The following is a 21,228-nucleotide window of genomic DNA, read 5'->3' as shown; positions in this document are numbered from 1 at the left end:
TGGTTTGGTGGTGTTGAATTCTCTTAGCTTTTGCTTGTCTGTAAAGCTTTTGATTTCTCCAACGAATCTGAATGAGATCCTTGCCGGGTAGAGTAATCTTGGTTGTAGGTTCTTCCCTTTCATCACTTTAAGTATATCATGTCACTCCCTTCTGGCTTGCAGAGTTTCTTCTAAGAAATCAACTGTTAACCTTATGGGAGTTCCCTTGTATGTTATTTTTCGTTTTTCCTTTGCTGCTTTCAATAATTTTTCTTAGTCCTTAATTTTTGCCAGTTTGATTACTATGTGTCTCGGCATGTTTCTCCTTGGGTTTATCCTGTATGGGACTCGCTGCGCTTCCTGGACTTGGGTGGCTATTTTCTCTGTGCTTCCTGGACTTGGGTGGCTATTTCCTTTCCCATGTTAGGGAAGTTTTCGACTATAATGTCTTCAAATATTTTCTCTGGTCCTTTCTCTCTCTCTTCACTTTCTGGGACCCCTATAATGTCAAGTTATTGTATTGTTTATCTCTGTTTGTTTGTTCTTTAATTTTTCTAGGTCTTTGTTAAACATTTCTTGCATCTTCTCGATCTTTGCCCCCATTCTTTTTCCGAGGTCCTGGATCATCTTCACTATCATTATTCTGAATTCTTTTTCTGTAAGGTTGCCTATCTCCACTTCATTTAGTTGTTTTTTGGGGGTTTTATCTTGTTCCTTCATCTGGTACATAGCCCTCTGCCTTTTCATCTTGGCTATCTTTCTATGAATGTGGTTTTTGTTCCACAGGCTGCAGGATTGTCTGAATTCAGTTTTTAAAAAAGTTTTATTTCTGAGTTTACAGATCAAGAATTTACATCTGCCAATAGAAGGCAGTTTCGATTTTTATCAACTCCCCCCTTCCACCCTGGACCTACACCATCCTCCTCAGCATGAAGATTTTTCTGGAGATTGTGAACAGGAGGCAAGCAGTGACACTCTGGGAGAGCTGACCCCATTGAAGCTAAGTGTCCCCTCTGTGTACTTCCACGATACTCTAAGCATAGCACAATTCAGTAATCCATTATTCTGTCCATGGTTATTTCCTTTTTGTCCCCCTTTTCTTTTGCTACCATGAACAATCCTGATAGAAATACCCTTTTTGGGCTTCCCTGGTGGCGCAGTGGTTGCGCGTCCGCCTGCCGATGCAGGGGAACCGGGTTCGCGCCCCGGTCTGGGAGGATCCCACATGCCGCGGAGCGGCTGGGCCCGTGAGCCATGGCTGCTGAGCCTGCGCGTCCGGAGCCTGTGTTCCGCAACGGGAGAGGCCACAACAGAGGGAGGCCCGCATACCACACACAAAAAAAAGAAATACCCTTTTTTCCTACTGTTCCCGCAGGGACACACCCAACCGCTGTTGCCAAAGACACATGGAAGGAGACTCGATAAAGGGAAGGAGGGATAAGGTTTGACAGGCTAGACATTCAGCAAACAGGTGTGTGTTCAGATCAGTTCAGTAAACATCAGTCACTGTCCTCACTTTAGTTTCCCAGTAGCTGATGACACTGTTGACTGATGTCTCCTGCTCTTCTCTTGGCTTCTGTGAAACCACTCTCCTCTCTGAACTCTCTTGCTCATGGCTCCTTTGCAGGCATCTCCTCATGACAAGATCTCTGTTGGATGGACTTTCTCTTGACTCAGGAAGGAGCACTGCTATCTTCTCTCTCTAGGCTTCCAAGGTAATATCGTCCAGTCTCAGGGCATATATGCTGATCATTTCCCCCCAAACTCTCTTCATCCCAGACCTCTCCTCTAAGAGATGTACAGACTAGAGCCGCCATGTACATAATGTCTCCCTCCGGAGGTCCCATAGGCATTTACAACTTACTATGTCAAAAATAAAACTCTTGGGAATTCCCTGGTGGTCCAGTGGTTAGGACTTCATGCTTCCACGCCAGGGGCCCAGGTTTGATCCCTGATTGGGGAACTAGGATCCCACAAGCCACGTGGCATGGCCAAAAAAAACCCCAAAGAAATAAAACTCTTGGTTTTTTCTCTGAAACCCGTCCTTCTAGTCTTCCCTTTTGCTGGAAATGATACCATCATCTGCACACAGCTGGGCACATAGACCATAATTTCTTTCTTTCCCTCACCACCCCCTAATTCCACTCCACCCCTAAGTCCTGTTGACTCTATCTTCAAAATATAGCCTGACTCTTTCCACTTCTCTCCACTGCAAACTTGTCATCATCACCTCTCACGTAGATGACTACAAAAGCCTCCTCACTGATCTCTGTGCATTTACGGTGGCCCCCTACAGTCTATTCTCCTCGTAGCAGACAAGTAAATCATTACAAAAATTTATATCTGTCACTTGACTGCTTAAAAACTGCCTATGGCTTCTTTCCCATTATACTTCATATGTTGTACTTTGAAAAAAAAATCATATGCGTATCAGGGTCTACAGGCTTTACACATCTGGCCCCTGCTGACTCCTGCCAACCTCTCCACTTGCCCTCTGTCCAACTAAGCCCCAGCTATACTGGCCTCTCCTCCATTTCTTGAAAATGCCAAGAAATATTCCACCTCAAGGTCATCACCTTTCCCTCTGCCCAGAACATTCTTGGCTAAGTCATATGTCTAAGTCCTTCTCAACCTTCAGGCCTTGGCATCCCCTGGCCTTCTCTCTATCCAAGTGAGTCCCCCTACCTTCTCCCTATCCCAACTTTGTTCTTTATCCCTGCAGCATGTTTATTCGTTCATAGTCCTTGCTATTTAACTGTCTTTGCCACTAGACTGTTGGCTTCACAAAGGCAGGGATCACATCTGTTTTACACACCAGCGTATCCCCGGGCCTAAGCCAGGGCCTGGCACAAAGTAAATATGTAAATATTTGTTGAATGAATGGATTAATTAGCACTGGGTGAATAGGATACAGAGGACCCAGATATGGTCTTTCTGTTCCATAATGCCATAATCTGATGGATGAAAAAGAAGTAGATAGGTAATTGCAAAACTGGTAAATAATATAGTAGAGACCAGAACTGGAGGCAGTAGAAACATAGAGAGGCCCATACCCCAGTGTGGAGTATGCGTGTGAGCAGAGAGGAGGCTGTGTTTCCATGATCGATGGCACCAGCATCTCCCTAGAAGAAATTCAGTTTCTCTGAATAGCATTTATTTAGTATACCAAGTTCCATGTATTGTTTCTTGTTTGTTTGTTTTTAATATGCCCAGAGTCATACAACTTCTAAGTGATAGAGTTGGGATTCAAAGCCAGGCAGTCTGGCTCCCAAACCTGCATCTTTTTAAAACTTTTGAAAATTAAATTAAATTTTTGTTTATTTATTTCGGCTGAGCCACGTGGCGGCTTGCAGGATCTTAGTTCCCCAACCAGGGATCGAACCCAGGCCCCCCTGCAGTGGAAGCGCAGAATCCAAACCACTGGACTCCCAGGGAATTCCCTCCATCCTTTTTTTAAAAAAAATAATTTGAGGTGAAATTCACATAATATAAAATTCATCATTTTAAAGTGAACAATTCAGTGGCAGTCAGTACATTCACAATGTTGTGCAACCATCACCTCTATCTAGTTCCAGAACATTTCCATCATTCCAAAGTAAAACCCCTTACCCAGGAAGCAGTTTCCCATTACCCTCCATGTACTGTTTTTGATCCCCACAATGACCCAATTGTACAACTGAGGAAAGAGGCTTTGAGAAATTCAGCTATAGTGAGAAGTTCAGAAGTTCAAGGTTACCTAGCTAGTAGAAGTGGAGATGTGATTTTGAACCTTTGTTTTCTGACCCCAGAGTCTAAATCTTTGATTAATACACGTCTTTGGGCAAAGTGACAAGTAGGGGGCTGGATTTGGATATCAAAGAGAATAAATTTGGGGGGGTGCACGGATTTATAAGCCATAAATGCGCCCTCGGTTGTTAAAAAACACACGTTTAGGTAAAACTGCAATTAGCATCGCTCAGGCGAGCAGAGTCAAAAGTAAGAGCAGCTATAGGGCAGAGACCTGGAAAGGTCAGCACTGCAGGAAGCTTTGCCAAAGCCTCAAGAACAAGAAGTTTGTAATTCCTTGGACAGCCCCTAGATGCACCAGGCTGGGACCTGAAAAGAGGCAGAGTAGCTGGGAGGGTGTGGCTTGCCTTCCGGTGGCCTGACCTAACCGGGAAATGCCAGGGAGTTGTTCGACAGAGAAGCTGAGGGTGCAACTGGATTAGACACAGTAGGAAGCAGTCCTCAGGCCAATTGCATCCCACTCAGAGGGGGGCCTCCAGGGCACGAGGACTCTCAGGGGTGGAGGGCCTCGCCTTAGTATCCGTCTTTTCCTTCCTGGAGGAGCTGTCATCACTCTAGCACCCCTCTTCCACAAAATAGGGGTGCTCCCTCTGGGGCTTCTCTCTTTCTCTCTGGAGGTCAGGGACCCTAGCGGTCCCTCTTTTTTAGGGATCTCAGACAAAGGGCATCCCTCTAAGTTGCCTCTCACGTTTCCTCTCCTCCCTCGAGTGAGAGGGCTGTGCGGGCCCCTCCTACCCCGACGTTGGAGGCGTTTTCTCACAAGCCCCCATCTTCTTCAGGCTCGGGGTGGCGGCCGAGTTCTAGTTCAACAATGCACCGCGCTCGGCTCAACCAGCTGCGAGAGGGCAACTCCATGGAAACCAAAACATCACAACTCCGTGGAGATATCGCGAGAAGCACGGTTGCTCCAGCTGCTGAGAGAGGAGGAGCGGGGGCGGGAACAGAGAGCGAAGTGGGAGGAGCCTAGGCACTTCAGAGGTCCCCGCGGGAGACCTTCCCTCCCAGCGGCGCCCCCTCGTGACTGCGCTTTACATAATAGAGGCCGCGCGCGTCATAAGTGGCGTACGCCAGTCCAGACCGAATCAGAGTCGTAAGAAGCTCCGTGTTCCGCCCCTTCCTCCTTGATAGACGTCAAAATGAACCAGTGAACGGGCGTTCAGCGCCGCCGCGCCAGCCCTGCTCCGCCCGCACCCGAGGACCCGCCCGCACCCGAGGACCCGCCCGCCTGCCGCAGCCCGCAGCCTGTCGCCGCCAGGTTGTGCCTCAGACTGTCAGATAAAGCGGCGGGCCGGGCCGGTAGGGCTGTGAGCACGGCCCGGGCCGGACATGGCGGCGCTCTACGCCTGCACCAAGTGCCACCAGCGCTTCCCCTTCGAGGCGCTGTCTCAGGGGCAGCAGCTGTGCAAGGTGCGCGGGCTGGGGCGGCAGCCGGGAACTGGGACGCTGGAGGCGCGGCCCGGAGCTCCCGGTTCTGTGGGGACGCCCGGTGGGGTCCCCCGGGCAGGGCGTGGCAGGCCCGCCTAGCTGAGGAACCGCACCCGCTCCGCCGGGGGCTGGCGGGGCACGTGGGGGAGACCCGGGCTGTGTCCAGGCCCCAGCGGCCGGCGTGTCCGGGTGCTTAGCAACCGCGAGGGATTGTTCTCGGACCCCGTGAGGTCGGGGGAGGGGACAGCTCGTCCCCTGCTCGCCCTCGACCAGCCGTGGCGGAGATCCCTCTTGGGCTGGCTTTCCCCCGCGCCGGGGTCTGCCGGGTTTCAGGCTTAGGGACCTCCTGCCCCGCCTGGATAGAACTCCAGAGTTGGGTGCTGTCTGGGACGATCGTGTCGAACTGGGCGCCTCACGGGCACTTTTTAGCCAGTCCCAGAGTCGGGGGTAGCCAGGCTTTACAATAAAGCCCCACAGTCAAACGCACGAAGCAAAAGGATGATATTTCAGCTTCTAGTTAGTGACCTTCTGTCCTCGCCGTAACCAGCTGCTGATCAGTTTTTACCCCTGAAGGTCCAAGTTCTCTTTTTTTCTTTTAAGTTGCTTCATCTTGCTTTGCCTATTTAAATGAATAGAGGTGCTTTGAAGCGACAGTTAAAAGTCACCAAGCCGGCTGGAGAGTGATGTTGCGATATCTCCACATAATCCAGAGTTTGTGTCTCTGGTATGGCTAACTCATAATTGTGTGTCATCATTGCCTCCAGTGGCCATGACTTTGTCTCTTTTTGTTTACTAGGTATGAGAGAACTGAAAAAGTCAAATGTCTGAATGCCTTTTTGGCCTTTAAAAAATACATATTTGATTATATGTTTGTATAAGTATATATATATTTATTTATTTTAAGGGAGTTTTATATATGTAAGCAATAATGATTTTAATTCAGTACTTTGTTTTCACAAGTGAAACTGCTCAAAAATCACAGTGGCGGAGGCAGAACTGCACTAGAATCCAGGGCTTCTCATTCCCTAGGTCTGAGGCTTATTCATACATTTGTTTTACAATTTATGACTAGTTCCATATAAATTCTTACTTAACTCCCACATCAATGCAGGGTGGTGGTGCCAGTTTTACAGACAAAAAAAAATTAGTCCCAGAAAGTTTAAGTGACTCACTCAAGCACAGTGGCTATGCTTGGAATAGTACCCAGGTCTTCTGCCTCCTACTGAAGACTCTTACCATTTCTGACTGCCTTTTAAAATTATATCCTCATTTCATTTCAGGAATGTCGGATTGCACACCCTGTTGTGAAGTGCACCTACTGTAGGACTGAGTACCAGCAGGAGAGGTACAGTTTTCATTGACCATGAAAGATGCTAATAGGCTTTTCCTTTTAAAATCTGTAATCGATTGCATTTCAATATGCAGATCTGTAATCAGTTGCATTGTAATATATAGATCTGTAATCAATTGCATTATACACAGATTCTGCCATTTCCTGTTATAACGCAATAGAAGTAAAATACACATATTGTTCCCTAGTTATTCATTAATTGCTTAAATTATTAGTTACTTATTTTTCACATCCTTGATAATTTTGTATTATCAAGGTTCTCTTAAAATAAATTTATTTATTTTAAGGTTTAAGGTTTTTTAAAATAAATTTATTTATTTTTGGCTGCATGGGCTCTTCGTTGCTGTCTGCGGGCTTCTCATTGTGGTGGCTTCTCTTGTTGTGGAGCACGGTCTCTGGGCACACGGGCTTCAGTAGTTGTGGCTCGCGGGCTTCAGTAGTTGGGGCTCACGGGCTCTAGAGCGCAGGCTCAGTAGTTGTGGCCCATGGGCTTAGTTGCTCCGCGGCATGTAGGATCTTCGCGGACCAGGGATCAAACCCGTGTCCCAGGGAAGGCCTATATTATGGTATTGACATTTTTGCCACTAAGAAACCAATCCCACAACAGTAAAACATGAGCCTTGTGCTCTAGTATGTTTATATGCAGAGTTTGAAGAATTTATAAGCCAAAAGAAGATACTTTTGAAAATGTGACAATCTGATAAAGAGTTTGTTAGCCCTAGTCACATTTGAAAAAACTCACTTGCCTTTACACTTGCCTTGTGTGAATCTCATTTTGAAAAGTGTGAAAAATATTTAGGTGTGAATGAACACACATCTTTGGGGGACTTTTTAATAGCAGCAAAGTGGTTTATTGGTATAGTAAGTTAAACTTTTGGGGAACCGTGGCTATAGGTAATATTGCCTTAAGCAGGATGGGGTCTGTTTGCCAGCTCACACATGGACCCATAAGCCTAATTTTAGTCAGCCTCATTTCAATTCTAGGAATATTTTCCCTGACATTTCATTATGTATATTTTCAAAGAAAAAAAAAGCTAAAAAAACTAGATAGTAAACACTCATGTACCCACTACTTAGATTCTACAATTTACACTTACTACATTTGCATCTGTCCATCTCTCTATCCATCAGTGTATTAATCCATCTTATTTGTGATGCAGTTTAAAGTTGTGGACATCAGTGTACTTGACCCTAAACACTTCAGCATGCATATCATTAACTTAGAGTTCAATATTTGTTTATGGTTTTTAAATTTTTTTAGAGGTAAAATTTGCACACATTGAAATGCTCAAATCTTAAGTGCATCATTCAATGAGTTTTACAAACAGTATATATCTGTGTAACCCTAAACCCCATCAAAATATAAAACATTACTATCACCCCAGAGATTCTAACCCCAACCCAGTCAGAGTCCACTCTCCTTGCTTTTTCCAAGCAACTACTGTTCTGATTTTCCTTTCCACCATAGATTAGTTTTACCTGTTCTAGAACTTCATGTAAATGCAGACACACAGAATATACTCTGGAAGGTTTATATTTTAGCTTTTACATTTAGGCCTATGATCCCTTTCAAATTTATTTCTATGTGTAGGGTGAGATTTGAAGTTTAACCCTTAATTCACACCATACATAAAAATTAATTCAAGATGGATTATAGAAATAGGTTTTTTGCATTTTTTTCTAAGATGTCAAGAACATTTGTATATATTGATATATATGTCCCACTCCTTGAGTAATAAATCTAAAATAAACCCAAATGTTCAACATCACAGAATCACTGATGCTAATCCTCTTTCTAGAGGTCTCTTTCAATGTACTTCACTTCCTGAACTGTCTTTTTTTTTCTTTTTGGTCACCCCGTGGCTTGTTGGATCTTAGTTCCCCACTAGGGATTGAACCCGGGCCACGGCAGTGGAAGTGCTGAGACCTAACCACTGGACCCCACTGGACCACTAGGGAAGTCCCTGAACTGCCTTTTTAAAATGGCAGAAAAAAAAAAAAATTTTAAAAAATAAAATGGCAGAAAATTGCCCTGGGAAATATTTTGTTTGAGTATCTCATTTTCATTTAATGTTTTTTACTTTGAGGTTTTTCTTTTGTTTTTTAAGTTTATAGTCACTTTGATAGGAATTGTATGGGAAATAAATCACAAAGTAGCAATATACTGGATTTTTATGTGATTTTGTTTTTAGCCCCCAAATATTGTTTAAACTGTTCTTAAACATCAAGCATTTGTTTGTATCTCCCTTTGTGAAGGGCTAGACCTATTTGAAGATAATTTTTTTTCCCCAAGGCAGTTTATCAGTTTAGGCATGTAGGTAATATTATGACTTGGATCTTCACAAGGGAAAGGGCGTGTTTATTTTTGTCAGTGCTTAGCTCTTAGAGAAATTGGAAATATTGAAAAAATATTTGGTGTTAGCATCTTTTTCCCCACATTGGGGATTTTCATATACTTTTACTTACAGAGGAGAACAGAGACAGAGTAAGGTCAACCTGGATAGAGTCTCTGAGCTTATATCCCAAACACAAATACTTTACTCCTCATCTCAAATTTCTCAGCTGGTCTTCTGAATTGAGGAGAATTAATTTCTTTTCTGCTAGTCCACTTTGGTCTAACATAATATTCTTTTGAGGGTCCTTTGCGTATCTGATAATTTTACTTAGTGGTACTTGGAGATGTCATAATCAGAAATAACTCACTCTCCATTTTAACCAAAGCCTCCTTGTATTTGAGCTAATAAAATTTATAACTACAGAATAATTAAAAGAGATACTGGCCAGATACTCACCCTTCAGTTAATCAAATGTCCAAACCATATTCCACCTTGGCACTTAGTAATGAACAAATTCCTTGGACTTAAGGAAGAATCAGTTTTCAAATGTTGTAAGTAAAACGATTTTTTTCGTATAAAGCCTTGTGTCTCTTTCTTCCTTAACAGTAAAACCAATACAATATGCAAGAAATGTGCTCAGAATGTGCAGTTGTATGGAACGGTAAGTAGGGTTTCTCTGTACCTAACAGTCAGGTCTCTTGGGACCGTACATTCTGTGGACTATTAATATAATTACAATATTTTTATTAGAAGACCTAGTTATGTGTAAAAATGTTCTCAGAAAAATTTATGTAGTGTTTTAGCTTTCAAACTTAGCTAATACTTAGTATTAAGGAGTTCTGTGTTTATAGTCACTGTGGCAGGATTGTGATTATAATTTTCCTTGAGAAGCTTCAGTAACCAGTATGTAAAGAGAAGGGGAATGATGAATCCTATGACGTGACCTCTTTGTTTGGTAACAGTTGACTATTCATTTTGATGAATGATTTTTTTTCTTTCAGTGTTAGGGTTCAGCATAACTGTGTCCTTGCAGGCATTCTCCCCACGTTTATACACTGATAATGTCAAAGAGGCCTTTTCAGAAATTTGGATGCACTTGCTCATTTCTCCAAGAGCTGGTTCTGTTGAATTGGTTAGAGAAGTCCCAGCATATATGCTAATGGGTTTTTGTTATTTGTTTATTTATTTGAAAATCAATAGTCCTGTGCAGAAAAACACTTTACATGGTGTTAGGAATTGGGCTTTATTGGATCAGTGTAAAAGGAAATTTATGAAGTTGGGAATGCATTTTTACCCTGACTAACGAACTGTGTATAATAGAAATCATTGCTTTAAAAAATGCACTGGAAAAAAAATGCACTGGTATTTTACAATATATTTACTTGACACTTTTTTTTTCTCTTTAAGCCCAAACCTTGTCAGTATTGCAACATAATTGCAGCATTTATTGGCAACAAATGCCAGCGCTGCACAAATTCAGAGAAGAAGTATGGACCACCATATTCTTGTGAACAGTGCAAGCAGCAGTGTGCATTTGACAGGAAAGATGATAGAAAGAAGGTAAATCTCTGTGTTTTTCTTGATATTTTTTTCTTTCAGAGGAATTAAGGTGGGCCAATTGTGTTAAAAAGACATATAACCAAGATTGATTTCTCAGTTCCTCTCCAAATTCTGTTATTGACTTTGAAGAAGATATTCAGCCTTTGTTTTCTTCATTTATCAAATGTGGACCATTATATTCTGACATTTCATAGGTTAGTATTTCATGAGAATTTGAATTACAGTGTTCACCATCCCTTATAAGTGAAATGGTGATTGGCAAAATTCTACAAAACTCTTTAAAGGAGAGATTGTGACTTAAGCAGGATATAGTCTGTTACCAGTTTTACTATCTGGCTCTTTAAATGTTTCTGTCTGTTGAAGTTAAAGACCACAAGAAGGTGATATAGATAAACCTCTATGTGGAATGATGGTACCTTGGTGGAATTAAAATGGTTTAGATTTGGTCTGTTTAAAACCCTCCAGTGGCTTCCAGTTGCACTTAGAATGAAACCCAAACTCCTTCCATAGCCTGCAAGGCCCATACCTGACTCTCAGTCTCATCTTCCATCACACTCCCCTCCTCCTCCCTTGGTCCAGCCACACTGGCCACCTTTCAGTCCTTCAGATATGCCAGTCTCATTTCCACCTTTGTGCTGGCTGGATTTGCCTGATACACAGCCTTCTCCAGAGTGTCATAACTGGTTCCTTGCATCAAGTCTCAGCTCAATTGCCAGCTTCTCACAGAGACCTTCTTCACTAACTCCCCCAGTCACTCTATCATAGTACCCTGTTTATTGTCTTCATAGCATGTAACGTTATGAGAAATTATCTTGTTTGTTTACATGTTTGTCCACCCCCACTAGAGTATGAGCTCTTTGTCCATCTTATTTTCATGCTGTATTACCAGCAGCCTGGCACATAGTAGGTACTCGATAAATATTTTTTGAATGAAAGAATGTAGTACAGAAACTCTCAGTGTCCAGAGATGCTTTTCAGAGATGCTTAGGCTCTCAAAAGCTGATTCATAGCAACCAAATTCATTAATTTACAATGGGAGGAAGTAACTTTCCAGTGACCAGAATACTCTTGCCTGCCAACCAGGGCACCTCCTCCCTGAATCAAGATACTAAAGAAGCTGAATTAGTAATCAGAAGGTAACATATAATAATAGTTGGAGCACAAGCTTTTTAGTCCCATAGATCTGGGTTCCAGCCCACTTCTGGCTTAGCTGAATGATCCTGGGCAAATTATTTACTCCTGTTATGCATCAGTTTTGTCATCTTTACTGTGGGAATAACAGTAGCTACTTCACAAGGGCATAGGGAGATTTAATTGAGATAGGTATATAAAACAATTTTGAGCCTAGCATATACTATACCTCATTAAATGGTACCTATATTATTATTAATTGGATTACACTAGAATTCATTGTTTCTTTCTAGTTACAATCCTATCATAAGAGTTTGTGTATTTGTAGGCATCCTCAATCACCTATTTATAAACTTTAGGAGGACCAAGCTTAGGGATTGAGGGTGAATGATCTGGTCTCCGAGTGCCTGGGTTGAAATCTTTGTCTGTCACTTATTTGTTGTGTGACTTTGGGCGAGTTAATCTATCAGTGCCTCAGTTTCCTCATCCGTAAATGAGGCTGCTCAGACCTCATCGTTGTTATGAAGGTCAAGTGTAAACCCCTTCAGAAGGAATCTGGCACATGATAAGTACTCAGTGTTATCTATGATTATTTCTTTATGATAGTTTAATTCTGAGAGGGTGATTTTATATTTTTAAAGTTTGTGAAGGAGAGATCTGAAATAAAGTGTCCTGTGGTTCAGTGTGTGATTTTCATGTTTAATGCTGGCTCTCTTTCAGTGTAGTTGCTTTGTTTTCAAACCCTTCTTCAGTGAAAGCTCTTTCGTGGAGAAGGTCTCCTAGAGTTTTTTTTTGTTTGTTTTTTTTTTTTGGCTGCATTGGGTCTTCATTGCTGGGCGCAGGCTTTCTCTAGTTGCGGCGAGTGGGGGCTACTCTTTGTTGCAGTGCGCGGGCTTCTCGTTGCGGAGGCTTCTCGTTTCAGAGCACGGGCTCTAGGCGCGCGGACTTCAGTAGTTGTAGCACACGGGCTCAGTAGTTGTGGCTTGCGGGCTCTAGAGCGCAGGCTCAGTAGTTGTGGTGCACGGGGCTTAGTTGCTCTGCAGCATGTGGGATCTTCCCGGACCAGGGATCAAACCCATGTCTCCTGCATTGGCAGGTGGATTCTTAACCATTGCGACACCAGGGAAGTCCTCCTAGAGTATTTTAAAGTCAGACCTTCGGGCCATATCCCATAACCATGAAATGCAGCAAATTGAAGTTTGGTTTCAAAATTCATTTATACATTTGTTAACAAATAATTAGATGCTTATCATGTCTCAGATACTGCTCTGGGTATTGGAAATACACTGATGAACTAAGCAGAAGAGACCTTATTCTCTCAGAGCTTTTATTTATGTGTGTAAGAGATGGATGAGAACAAACAAGGAAATAAATGAACACAGATTTTAGGTGTAAGTGCTATAAGGAAATAGGGTATATGGTAGAGAGTGACTGGGGAGGCCAGTTTAGATTGGGCAATCAGGAGGACCTGCATGGAGATAAAATCTGAGCTGAAACAGGAAAGATGAGAAGGAAGCAGCCATGGGAAGCTCTGGAGGGCAAAGATCCTGGGAAGAGAGACCAGCTATGAAAAGACCCTTAGGCAAGAATGAGCTTGGCAGATGGGAAGAACAGAAAGAAGGCAGAGTGAACAGAGAATGAGATTATAAAGGCAGGCAGAGGCTACATTTAAGTCAACATAGGCTATGGTAAAAAGTTTAGATTTTATATTTTAAGGCGAGAAGAGACATAATCAGATTTACATTTAAGAAGCCCTCTTTGGCAGCTATATGGAAATGGTTGATCTGGAGAAAAATAGCGAGATCATTTGGGTGGGTCTTGCAGTTGTGACAGGTAAGAATGGCTTTGCTTGGGTGGAAGCAGTGGAGTTGGAAAGAAGTGGATAGATTCAGACGGATGACTTGCTAATAGGTTAGGAGAATGAGGTGCAAAGAGGCTTTTGCTAACAAGATAAATACTTTAGGTAAATGATGGTCTGGCTTACCCATGTTCAAGATGGGGCAGAAGATCTACTTTAGAGGCAAGACATGAAAACTAAGGTTCCATAAAATATCAGCACACTCTGTCCCCAACCTGAGTAATTGCATCCAGCTCTGCTGCCCTGCCACTTGTACCAGGCCACCCCACAAACCTAGTTTTGCAATCTGAGTGCTGTACAGAGGCACCCCAGCTTCAGAGGATTGTGGAAGCCCCATTCTGCTTTCCTAGCCCTGTGCCCTGCACCCTGGTGCAGAGCTGCTTCTGCCCAAAGTGATCAGCTTTTTCTAAATCAAACAAAGTGCCATGGTAGGCCACCACCAGGGATTGGTGCCCTGGAAGCTACTTGCCCATCAGTCTTTTTCTGGAGACATTTACTTCCATCTGAGAAAAGATATCCAGCATACCATTTTATGAGCCATTTGTAAGGTATTAAAGCTAAAGTATAGGGCCCTGGTGGCGCAGTGGTTAAGAATCCACCTGCCAAGGCAGGGGACACGGGTTCGAGCCCTGGTCCAGGAAGATCCCACATGCTGCGGAGCAACTAAGCCCGTGCACCACAACTACTGAACCTGCGCTCTAGAGCCTGCGAGCCACAACTACTGAGCCCATGTGCCACAACTACTGAAGCCTGCGCGCCTAGAGCCCGTGCTCCACAAGAGAAGCCACCGCAATAAGAAGCCCATGCACTGCAACAAAGAGTAGCCCCCACTCACCACAACTAGAGAAAGCCCACGCACAGCAACAAAGACCCAACGCAACCAAAGATAAATAAATAATAAAATAAAATAAATTGAAAAAAAAAAAAAGAAAAGAAAAAAAAAAGCTAAATTATCAATTTTATGTTTCATCTTCTGTCTTCTTTTCCCTGCTGTGTTTTCCTTGATGAGCACCATAGAGATATTTGCGTCTTTTGAAATTCCTATGGGAACTTTGCTCTGGTCTGTGTTAAGTTGAAGAAAAACAAAATAAAAAAATATATAAAATTAGCAGCTCATTTTTATTTTATTTATTTATTAAAAAAAATTTTTGGCCATACCACACAGCATGTGGGATATTAGTTCCCCACCAGGAATCAAACATGTGCCCCCTGCAGTGGAAGTGTGGAGCCTTAACCACTGGACTGCCAGGGAAGTCCCCAGCTCCTATTTTATTAAGCAATTTTTATGTACCTTGCACCATGCTTTACCTACATTATGTCACTAGATCCTTGCACCAGCTCTCTGAAGTAGGTACTATTATCCTTCATTTTATAGATGAAGAAATTGACCCCATGAGTACCCAGCTGACTTCTGTAAAGTCACACAGCTTGTAAGTGGCAGATCTGGACTTAACCAGAGGTTCTAGCTCCTAATACCCATGTTCTCAGCCACTGCACTAGCACATTCCTTCTTCTTTATCTTTGTCTCTTCATCTTTCAGGTAGATGGGAAATTGCTATGCTGGCTGTGCACCCTTTCATACAAACGGGTCCTTCAGAAGACCAAAGAGCAGAGGAAGCACCTGAGCAGTTCTTCCCGTGCCAGCCATCAGGAGAAGGAGCAGTACAGTCGATTGAGTGGTGGCAGCCATTATAACAGGTAACCCCGAGATGCATGAGATAGGACTAGAGGTTCTGGGAGGTCAGATGTAATATTCACACAATTAGCCATGGAAGATACCATTTTGTCTAAATTTTCCTATTTTCTCTCTAGTTAGTAGTCTATAGAGGGAATCTCGTTTGTCATAGTTTGTAATTCTTGTATCATCCAAGGGCCAGAGAGACTTCCATAAGGCATCAGGATTTTCTGACTTGGTTTCTGTTGTGTCTTAAAAGTTTGTGGAACTTACTCCACTTTAAAATGTAACGTTCTCCCCTCCGTTAGAGTGGGTTATTTCCCTAGAAGATTGGACATTTTACAGTCCGAGGGGTGCAGCTTTTTTATGCATATTGGCTAGGAGATTGATAGATATCCTAGGTTTGTCCTTGTGAGATCCAGTCAAAATGATGTCCTTTCATTATTGTCTTAAGCTTCGTTTCAGAGTATCTGTAGAGTTGTTAAGAGTTCTAGCTTTGGATTGAATCCTGGGTCTGCCAGGTTTTCTGTATGGGATCTTGGGCAAGTTTTTTCATCTGTGAAATGAGGGAAATAATAATATTACCTCATGGAGTTGTTGCAAAAATAAATTATATAGTATGTGCATAGTGATTCGTTTTATAACCGGCATATAGGAAGCTTCAATATGTTTTAGTTATTCGTTGTTATTATTACCATTGTGATTTTCTTTGTTCATTGTTAAATACTTTCATGAGCCAGGTTCTCTGCAAGGAATGCAGAGATAAGTAAAAGACTCACACTGCTATCCAAGAGTATGCAGTCTGGTAGGGAAGACAGACCTGTAATCAAATCATTGCAGGATAATTCGATGGGCATCACAGTGGAAACATGTCAAAATACAGGCATAAGAGGCAGTGGTAATTAACTGCCTTGGGAGGTTAGGGAACGAAAGATCAGAGAAATGCTGGTGTTGGAGCTAGATCTTAGGATGAGTCAGAATCGTCAGATAAGGAATGGGCAGAGACATTCTAGGCTGAGGGAATAGCATTTGCAAAGACATGGAGGGCATGAGACCACACGGAACTTGGGAACAGCAAGTCCTTTTATTTTTCTGGAGCTTATTATTGGGAGCTGGAAAATGGGAGGAAAAGGAATCCAGCAGATCTGGTAAGGAGCATGAACTTGATCTTAGTAATCTTAACGGGAAGCCACTGAAAGGATCTATGCAGGGGAGGGGCCAAATCTGCATTAAAAAAAAAATTAACCCAGACTACTGGGGAGAATGCATTGGAGGAAAACGAGGCTGGGGGCTAGTTAAGAAGCTTTTTTGGTAAGAGTCCAGATAAGAGATGTTAATAGAGAACCTCAACTGAGGCAGTGACACTGAAGAGGCAGATTCAGGAAGACACTTTAGAAGGAGATTTTTGAGTAAATTAGATAATGTGATGAACAGATAGATGGGCAGGAGCTGGGTGAGTGAAGGACAATTCTCAGATTTCTTACTTGGGTGAATGGGTAGATCCTTATCTGAGAGAGACTATAGGAAGGGGGAAAAAGAAGTTCAGTTTTGGAAAGTTGAGTTTAAAGCATCAAGAAGAATTATTTAGCTCTTTTTCATGGCACCTTGGAGGCGAACGGCTGCTTCAGGATGAAGCTGAACATCTCTCTCCCAGCCACTGTCTGCCAGAAACTCACTGAAGTGGACTATGAATGCAAACTTTGTACCGTCTATGAGAAGCTTATGGCCATGGAAGTTGCTGCTGATGCTCCAGGTGAAGAATGGAGGGGTTATGTGGTCCAAATCAGTGGTGAGAATGACAAACAAGGGACCATGAAGCAGGGTGGCACGACCCACAGCCGCGTCTGCTTGCTACTGAGTAAAGAGCATTCCTGTTACAGGCCAAGGAGGACTGGAGAAAGAAAGTGCACATCTGTACGGGGATGCATTATGGATGCCAATCGGAATGTCCTGAATTTGGTCATTGTGAAAAAAAGGTGAGAAGGATATTTCTAGATTTGCTGATACAACTGTGCTGCATCGCCTGGGGCCCAAGAGCTAGAATCTGCAAACTTTTTAAGCTCTCTAAAGAAGATGATGGGGTTTCCCTGGTGGCACAGTGGTTAAGAATCTGCCTGCCAATGCAGGGGACATGGGTTCGAGCCCTGCTCCGGGAAGATCCCACATGCTGTGGAGCAACTAAGCCCGTGCGCCACAACTACTGAGCCTGCGCTCCAGAGCCCGCAAGCCACAACTACTGAAGCCTGCGTGCCTAGAGCCCGCGCTCTGCGACAAGAGAAGCCGCCGCAATGAGAAGTCCGCGCACCGCAACAAAGGGTAACCCCTGCTCACCACAACTAGAGAAAAGCCCGCGCACAGCAACAAAGACCCAAGGCAGCCAAAAATAAAAATAAATAAATTTATTAATAAATAAATAAATAAATAAATAAAGGAGATGATGTCTACCATTATGTTGTGAGAAGGCCCTTAAACAAAGAAGGTAAGAAACCTAGGACTAAAGCACCCAGAATTCAGCGTCTTGTTGCTCCACATGTTCTGCAACACAAACGTCGGCATATTGCTCTGAAGAAACAGCGTACTAAGAAAAATAAGGAAGAGACTGCAGAATATGCTACACTTTTGGCCAAGAGAATGAAGGAGGCCAAAGAAAAATGCAAGGAACAGATTGTCAGGAAACAGAAGCTGTCCTCGGTCAAAAAGAAGACATTCTAAGAGTAACAAATAAATAAGATCCGACATCAAAAAAAAAAAAAAGAATTATTATTTAGTGGGAGTTTAGCCTAGAACTCACAAGAGAGGTTTGAACATGAGCCATTGGTAGCACATAAGAGTCAGTGGTAGCAGAGATTATTTTAAAGTGTGGATTTCTGTGGCCCTACCGCAGAGTTTAATTCAGTAGAATCTAGGATAGAGTCCAGGAATCTGCTTTGTTTTATAAACATCTCAGATGATTCTGATGCAGGTGATCTGGGGAACATCATTTCTAACCGCTATGATAGATAGTTGTTAAAACCATGCTCTTGGGCTTCCCTGGTGGCGCAGTGGTTGCGCGTCCGCCTGCCGATGCAGGGGAACCGGGTTCGCGCCCCGGTCTGGGAGGATCCCACATGCCGCGGAGCGGCTGGGCCTGTGAGCCATGGCCGCTGGGCCTGCGCGTCCGGAGCCTGTGCTCCGCAACGGGAGAGGCCACAACAGAGGGAGGCCCGCATACCACAAAAAAAAAAAAACAAAAAAAAAAACCATGCTCTTGAATGACACGACTCAGGTTGGAGGCTGAGAACAGATTCCAGAAGCACTCAAGAAGGATGGAGTGAATATTTGAAAACCAAATATCTGATCAGGGTTAATATCCAAAATATATAAAGGACTCAACAGTCTGGTGTTTCCTCAAAAAATTAAAAATAAAACTATCATATGATCCAGCAATCACTCCTGGGTATATATCTGAAGGAACTGAAATCAGTATCTCATATTCATTATAACTTTATTCATAATACCTAAGATATGGAAGCAACCTAAATGTCCTTCGAGGGATGAATGGCTAAAGACAATGTTGGTATATACATACAATGGAATATCCAGCCATAAAAAAAGAAGGAAATCCTGCTATTTGCTACAACATAGATAAACCTGGAAAGCATATGCTAAGTGAAGTGAGCCAGAGAGAGAAAGACAAACACCATGTGGTATGACTTTTATGTGGAATCTTAAAAAAAATAAAGCTGATTTCATAGAAATAGAGAATAGAATGGTGGTTGCCAGGGGCAGGGGGAGAGGGAAATGGGGAGGTGTAGGTCAAAGGGTACAAACTTTGTAAGAAGAAGTAGTTCTGAGGGTCTAATGTGTAGCTTAGTGACGATAATTAATAATGCCATATTATATGCTTGAAAGTTGCTGAGAGTAGATCTTAAGCATTCTCACCATTAAAAAAAATAAAAGAGCGAATTCCTTGGGAGTCCAGTGGTTAGGACTCTGTGCTTCCACTGCAGAGGGCATGGGTTCAGTCCCTGGTCGGGGAACTAATATCTTGCAAGCCACGTGGTGCAGCCAAAAAATAAAATAAAATAAAAGAATTAAGTATGTGAGGTGATGGGTGTATTAATTATCTTGATCTTGGTAATCATTCTATAATGTACATGTATATCAAATTGTCACCTTGTACACTTTAAATATGTACAATTATATTTGTCAGTTATTCCTCAATAAAGTCAGGGGGGAAAAAGGATGGCATGGTCAGTGGTATCAAATGAAAAGAGGCCAAGTAAGAAAAGGTCTAAAACATCCTTTGGGCTTAGCGATTGGACATCATCAAAGTAAAAGGGTTGCAGACTAGTTTTAGGGGGTCAACTTATTGGGGCTAAAACTGATCTTTAGTGTTGTTGTGGGACTCAGACATCAGAAGATTCACAGAAATAGAGTGAGGAAGAACTGGACTTGGAGTTCAAATATGTCAGCCTGGTGTCTAGCCCCAGCTTCACTGCTAACTAGCTGTATATCCCTGGGTAGGTCAGTTAACCTTGATGAGCCTCAGTTTATGCAAAATAGAAATAATTATCCCTTGTATATACCTCACGGTATTATAAGATGCATGTGAGACAATGGATGTGAAAGTACTTTTTAAATTGTAAGACAGATTATACTTCTAACTGAGGTTTTATTGACTCTGTTCTCATAGTTATTAATAAAGCAGATAATATTTAATCAAGGCCAAGAATTTGGGGGAGGACTATAGAAACGAGCTACCCATGCATCCAAGACCTATGAAATCAAGACTTTGGTGGATTTTGATTATCAAGAATAATTAGCTCTTAGATCTTAGATCAAGGCCACTTGGACATTTCTGCTTGTTGTCTGTTTCACCCTGGACAGCGTGCCCCACCTGACCTCAGAATTGAAAGCTTTACCCCCTTTAAGTGATAACACAGGTTCATGTGTGTTCCTTGTGTTATGCTGTATTTTTTTAAGTAAAATAAATAAAAGAAAAAAAAAGAATAATTAGCTCTTGCATAGAATGGGTACAGTATTACATTGGTCCCATTTGACAAGACTTTCATTGTGATGTTTTATTAATCTTTGATTTCTAAAGTGTGTGTATCTCTCTCTCTCTCTTTTTTTTTTTTTTGCCACTAAAAGTCAGAAAACACTTTCTACATCTTCAATTCAAAATGAAATCCCAAAGAAAAAATCCAAGTTTGAGTCGATCACAACCAATGGAGATAGGTAAGCCAATTCAAGGGTGTGTGCATGTTTCTGTTTGAAATGCATACACAGTTCCTGAAACAGGAATACATTTTAGGGTGTGTCATGGAGCTAGTCTGTGGTTGTCAATGAACTTCTCAGGGTCGCTACACTAGCCACTTGATATCTTATAAATAAACAGTACTGATATTTGTTTATAAATCTAATCTTGTCTAGAACATATAACTGGATTTCATAGCAATTGAATTCTGCAATCCACAAATAACTTCCTCACACGAATTCAAAGAAGTCAATAGCTAGATGTTTTTTATTGTGATCTGTGCCTGTAGCCTCCTCCAGGCAGGGCAGGAGTTGGTCTCCAGAGGCAAAGCAGAGACAAGTTGGGATTGTTTTTTTTTTTTTGGCCGCACTGCACAGCTTGTGGGATCTTAGTTCCCCGACCAGGGATTGAATCTGGGCTACGGCGGTGAAAGTTCTGAGTCTTAACTACTGGACCTCCAGGGAATTCCCGACAAGTTGGAATTAAGGCAGTATTGCTCAGTCTGTGAGGGATAATCCATGCTTCCTTAGCATTAACAGAGATAGCCCGATGCAGATGCTGGATCAGGAGAGAAGGAGATGCATTTAAATATTTTTGTTTCGTTTTAAGCCCTTCTGAATGCATTTTTATTCCTCACTTTCCCCTCTCCTTCTCAGTGATGCTTCGCTTACGAGCTACTTTCTCCTCATATCCAGAGTGCCCCATCCATGTTGGTGCAGTGGGCAGCTTCTCAGCAGAGTCTTGGGGCCACCTGTTTTCCTGTTCCTCCAGGCCTGGGCATCCTGAAGTGAGACCACCTGGCACACTCTTCCCTAAAATCCTTGGAATCATCTCCATTCTGAAAACTTCCATTCTCGGTTCTCCCTCCCAGGCAGTGGTGGGTATGGG

General features: G+C 42.7%; 1 protein-coding gene and 1 pseudogene across 2 annotated transcripts in view; both read left to right on the top strand.

Annotated features, from left to right (window-relative positions):
• The first annotated feature begins 5,035 nt into the window (after positions 1–5,035).
• Positions 5,036–21,228, top strand: part of FAM76A (family with sequence similarity 76 member A) — a 31,372-nt gene continuing 15,179 nt past the window's right edge. The window contains exons 1-6 of one of the 2 annotated variants that reach the window (XM_007120346.4): positions 5,036–5,172; positions 6,471–6,535; positions 9,484–9,538; positions 10,285–10,437; positions 14,967–15,124; positions 20,235–20,321. In XM_007120346.4, coding sequence (XP_007120408.1) covers positions 5,092–5,172; positions 6,471–6,535; positions 9,484–9,538; positions 10,285–10,437; positions 14,967–15,124; positions 20,235–20,321 — 599 coding nt within the window. In that variant the 5' untranslated portion in view covers positions 5,036–5,091. The remainder of the gene's footprint in view (positions 5,173–6,470; positions 6,536–9,483; positions 9,539–10,284; positions 10,438–14,966; positions 15,125–20,234; positions 20,322–21,228) is intronic. The other variant, XM_007120347.4, reaches the window with a different exon arrangement.
• On the top strand, positions 16,427–17,912 carry LOC129391932 (40S ribosomal protein S6-like; annotated as a pseudogene).

The sequence above is a fragment of the Physeter macrocephalus genome, chromosome 3 (genome assembly GCF_002837175.3).
Source record: "Physeter macrocephalus isolate SW-GA chromosome 3, ASM283717v5, whole genome shotgun sequence".
Lineage (NCBI taxonomy): Eukaryota > Metazoa > Chordata > Mammalia > Artiodactyla > Physeteridae > Physeter > Physeter macrocephalus.
This window is presented reverse-complemented; position numbering and strand designations above follow the sequence as displayed.